This window comes from Nematostella vectensis, chromosome 5 (assembly GCF_932526225.1).
Source record: "Nematostella vectensis chromosome 5, jaNemVect1.1, whole genome shotgun sequence".
Classification (NCBI taxonomy): Eukaryota; Metazoa; Cnidaria; class Anthozoa; order Actiniaria; family Edwardsiidae; genus Nematostella; species Nematostella vectensis.
The window spans coordinates 2250119-2262249 of NC_064038.1; the positions used below are offsets into that span (position 1 = coordinate 2250119).

At 44.0% G+C, this 12131-nt stretch overlaps 1 protein-coding gene across 1 annotated transcript in view; it reads left to right on the plus strand.

Annotated features, from left to right (window-relative positions):
- The window catches only part of LOC116610380 (structural maintenance of chromosomes protein 5), a 39403-nt gene that overhangs the window by 12496 nt on the left and 14776 nt on the right, over nt 1–12131 (plus strand). Inside the window, exons 8-15 of the mRNA XM_048727477.1 lie at nt 548–619; nt 1184–1324; nt 2357–2518; nt 8548–8619; nt 8877–8938; nt 9115–9190; nt 9300–9417; nt 10118–10272. Of these exons, the coding sequence (XP_048583434.1) occupies nt 548–619; nt 1184–1324; nt 2357–2518; nt 8548–8619; nt 8877–8938; nt 9115–9190; nt 9300–9417; nt 10118–10272 (858 nt within the window). The remainder of the gene's footprint in view (nt 1–547; nt 620–1183; nt 1325–2356; nt 2519–8547; nt 8620–8876; nt 8939–9114; nt 9191–9299; nt 9418–10117; nt 10273–12131) is intronic.

The following is a 12131-nucleotide window of genomic DNA, read 5'->3' on the forward strand; positions in this document are numbered from 1 at the left end:
AGGTACATAGGCCCATGTGTGACAATGCCTTGGACTCTCTTACTTCATTGTGTTACTCTATCATGTCTGTAGGTAGGCCCATGTGTGACAATGCCTTGAACTCTCATACTTCATTGTGTTACTCTATCATGTCTGTAGGTAGGCCCATGTGTGACAATGCCTTGGATTCTCTTACTTCATTGTGTTACTCTATCATGTCTGTAGGTACATAAGGCCCATGTGTGACAATGCCTTGGACTCTCTTACTTCATTGTGTTACTCTATCATGTCTGTAGGTAGGCCCATGTGTGACAATGCCTTGGACTCTCTTACTTCATTGTGTCACTCTATCATGTCTGTAGGTACATAGGCCCATGTGTGACAATGCCTTGGACTCTCTCACTTTATTGTGTTACTCTATCATGTCTGTAGGTAGGCCCATGTGTGACAATGCCTTGAACTCTCTTACTTCATTGTGTTACTCTGTCATGTCTGTAGGTACATAGGCCCATGTGTGACAATGCCTTGGACTCTCTTACTTCATTGTGTTACTCTATCATGTCTGTAGGTAGGCCCACCTGGGATGCAGAGTGATCACCAAGAGCTGATTGATCTCAGAAAAGCAGAGAAGGAAATTGAGGTACATTCCTTTTGCCAAGAATAAGAAGACTAAGAATAGATTCATCTTGTTTTAGTGTGATATGTCTGTATACAAAATATAACCTATTCATTTATTGACCTTCGAGTTATTATCCATTCAAGAACTTTAGGCAAAGTTCCATTGTCCTGTGTCAAAAAGCCTCATCATAGCTTTCCCGCATAGGATCTTTTTTTGTACTAAACATGCAGGCAGAACCTAATGCAGATAGTAACATTTTGAAAAAAATATGTGAAACATGGCCTTACCTATATATTATATTGGTGATTTTCTGTGGTGAAGCAAGAACAATAGTTGTTAGTTGTGGTTCCCCACAAAAAATACTTGAAAAGCTGTATCATCCATTATTACCACCATGCATTTATATACAGGGTTCAAAACAGGGGCCGGCTCAAGGCTATAACCGGCTGTTTTCTGGTCTTTGCCGGCTCTTTTTTCCTGTGTTCCCCTTCCATATTTTGAGTATGCAGGCTTTTTTTCACCACCAAAATCCATAAAGCCGTCAAAATCTAGCATATTTATGTTACCTGATATATGTTACCTTAGCTATCTCTGCAAGAGAAGAATAGCCACTTGGAAAGGTTACAAGAGCAGAACCAACGCCTTGAGCATGAGGTGCAGCGGTACAAGGAGAGGGAGCGTCACATGGAGATTGTTCAACTTCTTAAGAAAAAAAGACCTTGGGCTGTGAGTATAACTTCATCCATCACCTTCTAAATAAAATACAATAATCACCTTCTAAATAAAATACAATAATCACCTTCTAAATAAAATACAATAATCACCTTCTAAATAAAATACAATAATCACCTTTTAATAAAATACAATAATCACCTTCTAATTAAAATACAATAATTATCTTCTAAATAAAATACAATAATCACCTTCTAAATAAAATACAATAATCACCTTCTAATTAAAATACAATAATCACCTTCTAAATAACATACAATAGTCACCTTCTAAATAAAATACAATAATCACCTTCTAAATAAAATACAATAATCACCTTCTAAATAAAATACAATAATCACCTTCTAAATAAAATACAATAGTCACCTTCTAAATAAAATACAATAGTCACCTTCTAAATAAAATACAATAATCACCTTCTAAATAAAATACAATAGTCACCTTCTAAATAAAATACAATAGTCACCTTCTAAATAAAATACAATAGTCACCTTCTAAATAAAATACAATAGTCACCTTCTAAATAAAATACAATAATCACCTTCTAAATAAAATACAATAATCTTTATTCATAGATGGTTGTGCACTATAACCTTGGCAGTGTTCTTACAAATGGCGTTTTATGTCTAAACCTAAAAAAACATGGGACCAAAACATGTTATAGTGGTTATTATATTTGCCAGCATGAAGGTTTTTCTTGAATAAGCTCATTTTGTGTCAAATAAGGCCAAGAAATTCTTCAGGAGTAAATATGAAATGTTACTTTTTAAATTTTCCAAAAACAAAAATAAAACAATATTATCATGCCAGACCAATTGACTTGAAAGAAACCACAGTCATTAAGATCCTTACATATTTGTTTTCAATACTCAAAGTTTGGAATTTTATCATGTCTAAACAATATGCCTACCTGCGTTATAGTAGTAATGCCAAATCTGAGCACCTCCATGCCCAGGATGATCATCTTAAGATCTGATTAGTATGTAGAACAATCTAGTACAACTGTAGAATTCCTTCTTTGAACAGGAATATGAGGAGGCCCGAAAGCAATTTGTAGAGCTCAAGACAAAGCGTGAAGATGCAAAGAAGCAACTTGACCAGTGCCGTAGGGAGAATGCCCCTATGGAACAGCAACTGAATGCCATTGTACAGCACCTCTGTCAACTTGACAGAAACATGAAGCAACAGGTATGTAGACGATGAGGTAATAAAAAAATCTTAAATTTTACAAATTTATTTTCTCATTTATGTAGTGATGTGTGCATGATGTAGCGAAACAGATAAAGCGATTAAGTTGATGATTGTATGACAGTTAGGTCGCTAGTAATACGATGCTAGGTGTGTCAGATTTAGACTTGAACCCGATGTTGAAAGAGTCATGTACACAGGACGAGCAATGAGGTAACTATGAGTGACTGTACATTTATTCCCAATCCTACATGGCGGACCTCAATCCTACAGTGAAGCGGCCTGCCGCTGACCAGCAGAGCGCTGACCAACATCTCCCCCTTTTTAACGAAAATTACATTATAATAAAATAAAACAAACAACGCCTTAACAGTTAACCATAACGTTCTACAGTGTTCCTATGATGGTTCCTGAAGAGTGGTTCTAAACATCAGCTACTTGAGAAGATAATCTTTAAGTCTCTGTGGAGTTTTGACTTCCCTCCCAGATCTTGTCTGTCTTGCCGGGTTGAGCGTTTCCGGTTGTCCCTGGGTGTCTTGAGGCAGAGGTATTTCTATCGCGAGCCCATCCATGGGGTTTGATTTATTGATCTCTTCAGCCTGGTGTGACGAAACCTGGCTTTTGTGTATCTGCGGTGTATTGTGGGTGATCCCTGTGGGCTGACTGAACTGGGCTGGAGTGGCGGTATAAGGCTCCGATGCTGGGTATCTCATCACCATCATCACCACCATCTTGTCATAGTATGCTTTCGTTTCACTCCTTTTTTGACTATTTCCTGTTTTACGGTTTCAATGTTGACCATGGATGGAGCCAGGAGTTGTTCTGTGGTGGGTAGTGTGGTTCTTGTACGTCTCAAAAACGTGCGTTGCACTCGTTAGTAGGTGTGACCTTGAGGCGGGGTGTTTCGGTACATCAGCATTGCGTTTTGAAAGTCGTTTGCCTTTTTCAGCATTGATTTTGCGACCTTGACAGCAGCCTCAACTCTTCCATTGCCTTTTGGGTGGTATGGCGACGACGTGTGCTTGAAGCCATAGTCAGCTGAGAACTGTCTGTATTCCTTGCTTATAAACTGGGGACCGTTGTCAGTGTGGCAGTTCACTGGAATGCCATATCTCGCAAAATGTGCCTGAGTTTTCTCGATGATTGTGGGAGCCAGGGTGTCTTCCAGTTTGTCCACTTCAATCCAGTCAGAGAAGTGACAGACCGTGACCAAATAGTTCTGCTTGTCTATTTCACATATATCCTGGCTGACTATCTCCCATGGTCTAGTGGGTATGGGTGGAGACCGCATGGGTTCCTTTGGGGCTGATTGTGCATATTGGGCACAAGTGCCACAGGATTCACATGCGTCCTGAATTGCTTTCCTCATCCCTGGCCAGAATAGGACTTCACGTGCCATGCGTATGTTGGATTCTGCGCCAAAGTGATTTGCGTGTATCTTGGAGAGCATGGTTTTGTACATTGATTGGGGTATCATTACTTGTATGCCTTTGTAGATTATGCCGTTCTGTACTGACAGCTCGCCCCTGTAGCACCAGTAGGGGCGAAGCGAATGTTGCAGGCGTGTTTTGTCTTCTGGCCATCCATGTATGATGCCGTCTTGTAAGGCTGCCAATGTAGTATCTTTGCTTGTCTCTTCCCTTATTTGGCTCTCAGTGTTCTCTGTTAGCCTTGGTTTCTTGTCGGTTTCTCTGGCCGCCATCTCTGTGCGGAATACTTCGAAAGATGTTACTTTAGCGGCAATGGGTTGAGGAAGGGCTGCTCTAGAGAGAGTGTCGGCCAGGTAGATGGTCGGGCCTCTTTTGTAGGTAAGCTTGAATTGATAGCGCTGCAACTTCATGATCATCTTCTGTAAGCGTGCAGGAGCCTTGTTGAGAGGTTTCTTCATGATGGTTTCGAGGGGCTGGTGGTCGGTGTGAACTTCGATATCTGACTTGCCGTATAGCCACTGGTCAAATTTCTGGAAACCGTTACAGATTGCCAAACACTCCCTCTCGATTTGTGAGTAGCGTTGTTCTGTTGGGCTCATACTTGAGGAAGTGAAAGCCACAGGCTGGAGTTTACCCTCGTCATTGGGTTGGAGCAGAGCTCCACCGACAGCATAGTCACTGGCGTCCGTCTGTAGCACGACTGGCTTGTGAAGATCATAGTAGGCTAAGACAGGAGCTGATGAGATCAGTTGTTTTGCTTTCTTGAACGCTCTATCTTGTGCTTCAGACCAGTTGAAAGTAACGGCGTCCTGCGTTAGCTTGCACAGCGGCTGTATTTCTGTGCTCAGGTTTGGGCAGAACGGCACGAGATAGTTCACCATTTCGATGAATTGAAGTAGTGCTTGCTTGTTATTTGGTGTTGGCATCTCAGTTATGGCTGTTATCTTGTCTGGATCCGGTTTTATTCCTTCGTCCGAGATTATGGTTCCCATAAATTTGAGCTCTGTCAGCTTGAACTAAAGCTTCTGTGCATTGAGCTTGATATTTCTCTGTTTACAGCGTTCCATCAGGGCGACGAATTGTCTGTCGTGATCTTTCTCAGCTTCTGCGAAATCTTTTCCCTCTCTGAATACTAGGATGTCGTCTGCCATACATATGATGCCTTCCAGGCCTTCGAGTGCAGTTAACAGTCGCATCTGAAACTCCTCTGGTGCGCTCTTGATTCCAAGTGGTAGGCGGCGCCAACTGTATCTTCTGTATGATGTGTGCATTGTTGTCAGCCATGACGATTCCTCATCAACAAGGGAGAAACATCTCGCTGAACTTAGCTTGTGAAGCTGTTCGTTTAAGGTGGACATCTGGTGTATTGGGCGATTGATGGCCTTGTTTACAGTTTGGCTTGGGTCTATGCACACTCTGAATTTCTTAGATGTTTCTCGTATTAACTCGTTTGAACACCAACTTGTTGGGTCGTTCACCTTGGCGAGGACACCGGCCTTGACATACCGGTCCAGGGCTTCTATCTCCTTTTCTCGTTTGGCTACTGGTATTCTGTGAACCGGTATTTGAACAGGCTGTATGCTTTCGTCTAACTGGAAGTGTATAGGGGGACCCAAGAATCCGAGTCCTTCAAAGCTGTCAGCGTATTGAGTAAGTATGTCTTCCTTTCTCAGATTGCCCGGTAGTTGGAGGCGGAGGTCTTTTGTAACCCTGATCGATGCTGAAGGAGAGGGAGTGGGCTGACATGGGTTTGTGGTGATTTCGTGTACTTGTTGTAGGTGGACGTATGCCGTGCTGACTGACCTCATCCACTTTTGGAGGTGTCGTTTGGAACCCTGGGAGATCTCCGGTCTTGGTGGCAGTGTGGACCACTGACGAGGAGAGGGAATAGATCTCCTCTGCTTGCACCTTGATTAGTCTGAGGAGTTCACTGTCACTCCCAGAGAGTAGTGCAGGCTTAAGGCAAATGCAGGAGTCTGGTAAGATTTGGAAGACTAGTGTTTCGTACTTGTCCGACTTGTCGCATACCAGTTCTACTTGGCCAACTGGTTGGAGTGGCTTGGAGTTTCTATAGGGGTACAGGAGATGTGCAGTGTGTTGTAAGACATCGTGTTGCAGGTAGCTGCTGTGTCGATCTGAAACTTGACCGGCTTGAAAGACGACCCTGTCGTTGAAAGTGGTAGAGTTGTGAAATAGCGCTTTCCCGGGCTTTTGGAGGGGCTGTCTGTATCTATGTTGTGTACTTGTGCTTCCAGCGTGTACATATCGAAGCCATAGTCGGGGCTGGGGGCTGAACTATATTGCTGCTCTTCACATATATTGGTGTAATGGACATCCCTTGGTCGAGGCGAGGCGCGGGCACGTGGATAGCCCCGCCGACTGCGCTGGTCATATCCCTTTGCCTGAGGTCTTCCTCTCGCTTGTTGTTGTCGCTGGCTCGAACCGGACGCTTGGGGATTGTGTTCTTCTAAACAGACTCGGGCGAAATGATCATTGCCAGCACACTTAGAACATGACTTGCCGTTGGCAGGGCATTCCTTCCAGGGGTGGGGTCCTCTTCGGTCGCCACACCAAAAGCAGGTTCCTGGTTCTCGTCGCAGTTTCATTTGGCTGTGTCTAAGGCCTGTCCAATGAACTTCCTCTTCGATTCCTTTTGCCGACGAGTCAGTGATGAGCTTACTTGTCTTCTTTGCAGATTCTATTGATTTTGCTTCAGAAACCACATCCGTCAAGGTTTTCTTTGAGGTGTCAGGTTTGATGTGTGTTTTCAGCAGCTCGGTCAACAGCGAGCTCCCTGTGGTGCCTGTGTAGTGGGCTCATAGTTTTTCCATCCAAATCCATGGTTTTTTCTTCTCTCCCTCAGGTATTTGTGGCTCGATAGTGTATCTAAGGGCGGATAAAGCTTCATCGGGTAGGGAGGATCGCAATGCCAATATTTCTAGAAGGGGGCTCTTGTAGTGTTCCAGGCGTTCTGTTCCGGGGTCTTTTCCCAGGTCCCGATAGTTCGCTTGTATGCAGTAATCGTTGAATCGGAGCTCGAAGTTTTTGAAATTTTCGCTAATATTTCCGGCCAGCTTTAGCTCCGGTCTCTTCGTGTTCGACATATCCCACTTCCGACACCAAGTCGTGTACACAGGACGAGCAATGAGCTAACTATTAGTGACTGTACATTTATTCCCAATCCTACATGGCGGACTTCAATCCTACAGTGAAGCGGTCTGCCGTTGACCAGAAGATACAGTATTGTAATTCTTTGTCTCTGGGCCACCAAACCCTATCCCAACCGGGCTATTACATTTACAAAGTTACATAATCAAGAAAAATGATTTTCAGGGTCTGATAACTGGGTAGGTTTAGCAGGTGTGTGTCTGATAACTGGGTAGGTTTAGCAGGTGTGTGTCTGATAACTGGGTAGGTTTAGCAGGTGTGTGTCTAGGTAATTTTCAGGGTCTGATAACTGGGTAGGTTTAGCAGGTATGTGTCTGATAACTGGGTAGGTTTAGCAGGTGTGTGTCTAGATGATTTTCAGGTTCTGATAACTGCAATCTGTTACAAAACTAATGGGACACTTTCCCTCCCCCTTCCTCAATGTTGAAGGCAAATGATCACCTTGCTACTGCTTGTGTTTTGAGCTGAAAAATCGCCTCTAACCAATATTAATCGGGGGGAGAGGGTTGGCGGTTGTTCGTATGGGAAGTGTCCCACTTACTTTTGTTGTGGGTTCTGGGTAGGTTTAGCAGGTGTGTGTCTGATAACTGGGTAGGTTTAGCAGGTGTGTGTCTGATAGCTGGGTAGGTTTAGCAGGTGTGTGTCTGATAACTGGGTAGGTTTAGCAGGTGTGTGTCTGATAACTGGGTAGGTTTAGCAGGTGTGTGTCTGATAACTGGGTAGGTTTAGCAGGTGTGTGTCTGATAGCTGGGTAGGTTTAGCAGGTGTATGTCTGATAACTGGGTAGGTTTAGCAGGTGTGTGTCTGATAACTGGGTAGGTTTAGACGGTGTGTGTCTGATAACTGGGTAGATTTAGCAGGTGTGTGTCTGATAACTGGGTAGGTTTAGCAGGTGTGTGTCTGATAACTGGGTAGATTTAGCAGGTGTGTGTCTGATAACTGGGTAGGTTTAGCAGGTGTGTGTCTGATAACTGGGTAGGTTTAGCAGGTGTGTGTCTGATAACTGGGTAGGTTTAGCAGGTGTGTGTCTGATAACTGGGTAGGTTTAGCAGGTGTGTCTAGATGGGGTCCAGCCCCACCCTGTGCATGTGCTGAAATGATAAGATTCTTTGGTTAACCGCTTGATAGACAGAATTGACTAGTTAAATAGTTGGGTGATTGACTTTTTAAACTGTTTGGAGGTCTAGATATTTCCAGTGACCTACATACAGTACTTATCAGAGCTCAGAGATGGCTTAGCATGTGAGAAAATTAACTATTTTCAAACCCATTCTAAGATTGGTGAATTACTGCTAGACGCTGCCCTTGGTTTTTCTCTAGACATGCCTTTTTGTTTTTAGCTTTTGGCTTGCTCAACACCATGAATCTATAGAAAACATATATAATCTGTTATGCTTGTTTTCTCCATACTCTCTACTTGTTTATCCGTAGGCAGAGAAAGGCTCAGAGACTCACAGAAAGGCCAAAGCTAAGAGTGATCAGCTAGAAGCCTTGGTGGACAAGGTAGAGCAATTTATCGATTTGTTTATTTATTTTTTATTATGTTTGTATGTATTTATTTACTTCATCATGCAAAATGTTGAGAATGTAAAATCTGCTTGAGATAAACATGTAAACTGACACAATATAGGTGAACCTGACACACAGTTAAAGCAAACCAGAATATTTTGTACTGCAGGATAAAGTGTGATATATGCATGCAATTATTGTAATTGCATGTTATTGCAATTATTTTAACTATTGATTTTTTTTTTATTTAGATTGAGGAACAGCAAAATCATTTGAAAGATATGCAGGATGAGGAGAAGCGTAGGCATAAAAAGTAAGTGTCCTAACCAACCTCCCATTAGCAGAATATTCAAGTTGTATGGCTAGTAGTCTATATGCACAGGGCTGGAAATAATTAAATTTAATATTGAATTATTCAAAAATGATTGTTTATTGTGTAAATACTTGAGTGATAGCAGAAAATAAATCTTATTTGACTTTGATCAACAGGATCAGTGATCTTGAAAGACAGATTCAGGGGTATGAGACGGAGCTGGAAAGGTTGCCTGACCCAGCAGAACTACAGGTATAAACACAAATGAAACCTTCAACAGTAAATGTTATTCTGAGTCCTTACTTAGATGGTTCTTCGATACCCTAGTTTTTCCACATTGATCGGGAAACTTCTATTTCAGCCTAAGATAGAGGAGATAAGTGGGAATGCCCGCCAACTGAACCGCCAGATAACAGCCTTACAGCAGGAAGGCCAGCAACTAAATAGAAACAGAGAGCAACTGAAACTTCAAGCCAGAGGTTTGTGGGGTATTTCTTTGTATAGGAACAACATTAGCTATAATTTGTTAAAATAGTGTTGGGTGAGCTACATTTTGATTAGATAATAACAATTAACAGAGTAGATTAATTAAGTGGAGGGTGCTATCATTTGGCTTGACATAAAAAGACAAAGGTATCTTGTCTAGTTGTTTTAGTTTAACAATCTCATTTGAATTATTCGTAATATCTAATTGTACAACCAGTAAAACCTTGAACAGCGGAAATTATTTAATGCTTCACATGTGAGATATTCAAACAGTCTCAACAAGACCCTGTTTGTCGAGACAGAACACAATAAACATTCCACATTTTAGTGTTAAAATAAATGTTAAATGGAGCTCACATCATAAACTAATGAAGACAGAAATTGTAATTACAGCAAACGGCTGTTTTGCCGCATCAACCATGTCAAACAAAACTTGGATTCCTGAATACCAATTGGCTAACTCTTTCTGATTGTCAATGTACCATTAAACAGCTTCTGCCAGCCACCATTTTGTCATCAGCAAAGCACCAAGTATGAAACAACATCTATTCCCATTGGCTGATTTGGGGAAGTCAATGCAATATTTTCGATTGAGCTTGGTTGAAAAAGAAGAAAACATTTGTTTAACAAAGGTGTGGCTGACAAGGGCTTTTTAAGTGGTGCTCTAAAACTAACTGAATCCTTTCTGGCTAGATATCCAGAGTAGGCTTCACAGACTTGAAGACATGAGGAATCAGCGACTTGAGTTACTTCGCACAAGGTTTAAAGACACCTATAATGCTGTCATGTGGCTGAGAGATAACCAGGACAAGTTCTCACAGCCGGTCCATGAACCCATTATGTTACAGGTAACATAATACATAGACAGTGAAAACCCTCAGCCCAATGCAAATAGCCCCCTCCATTCCTGGCCAAAACAACTAGCATTCCTGGGCCAGTAATTCAGCAACTTGAACTGGTTGGGGTTGCACAATCATACATTTCATATGGAGTAATAGTAATTTATGACAATCCTCTGATAAAAGATTACTTTTAAGTAATTAAAATGTAATTAAAAGTAATTTTAAGTAATTACTTTTAAGTAATTAAAATGTTTGACAATCAGGGAGACTGTGCACTCCCCCCTCCCCCATCCCCTCAGCTACTCACTTGCACTGACACTCACACTTCCCCCATCCCCTCAGCTACTCACTTGCACTGACACTCCCCCCTTCCCCATCCCCTTAGCTACTCACTTGCACTGACACTCACACTCCCCCATCCCCTCAGCTACTCACTTGCACTGACACTCCCCCCCTTCCCCATCCCCTTAGCTACTCGCACTGACACTCCCCCCTTCCCCATCCCCTTAGCTACTCACTTGCACTGACACTCACACTCCCCCATCCCCTTAGCTACTCACTTGCACTGACACACACACTTCCCCATCCCCTTAGCTACTCACTTGCACTGACACTCACACTCCCCCATCCCCTCAGCTACTCACTTGCACTGACACTCACACTCCCCCATCCCCTCAGCTACTCACTTGCACTGACACTCACACTCCCCCATCCCCTTAGCTACTCACTTGCACTGACACTCACACTCCCCCATCCCCTTAGCTACTCACTTGCACTGACACTCACACTCCCCCATCCCCTCAGCTACTCACTTGCACTGACACACACTCCCCCATCCCCTCAGCTACTCACTTGCACTGACACTCACACTCCCCCATCCCCTCAGCTACTCACTTGCACTGACACACACTCCCCCATCCCCTCAGCTACTCACTTGCACTGACACTCACACTCCCCCATCCCCTTAGCTACTCACTTGCACTGACACTCACACTCCCCCTCCCCCATCCCCTCAGTTACTCACTTGCACTGACACTCACACTCCCCCATCCCCTCAGCTACTCACTTGCACTGACACTCCCCCCTTCCCCATCCCCTTAGCTACTCGCACTGACACTCCCCCCTTCCCCATCCCCTTAGCTACTCACTTGCACTGACACTCACACTCCCCCATCCCCTCAGCTACTCACTTGCACTGACACTCACACTCCCCCATCCCCTCAGCTACTCACTTGCACTGACACTCACACTCCCCCATCCCCTTAGCTACTCACTTGCACTGACACTCACACTCCCCCATCCCCCATCCCCTTAGCTACTCACTTGCACTGACACTCACACTCCCCCATCCCCTCAGCTACTCACTTGCACTGACACACACTCCCCCATCCCCTCAGCTACCCACTTGCACTGACACTCACACTCCCCCATCCCCTCAGCTACTCACTTGCACTGACACACACTCCCCCATCCCCTCAGCTACTCACTTGCACTGACACTCACACTCCCCCATCCCCTTAGCTACTCACTTGCACTGACACTCACACTCCCCCTCCCCCATCCCCTCAGTTACTCACTTGCACTGACACTCACACTCCCCCATCCCCTCAGCTACTCACTTGCACTGACACTCCCCCCTCCCCCATCCCCTTAGCTACTCACTTGCACTGACACTCACACTCCCCCATCCCCTCAGCTACTCACTTGCACTGACACTCACACTCCCCCATCCCCTCAGCTACTCACTTGCACTGACACTCACACTCCCCCATCCCCTCAGCTACTCACTTGCACTGACACACACTCCCCCATCCCCTCAGCTACTCACTTGCACTGACACACACTCCCCCATCCCCTCAGCTACT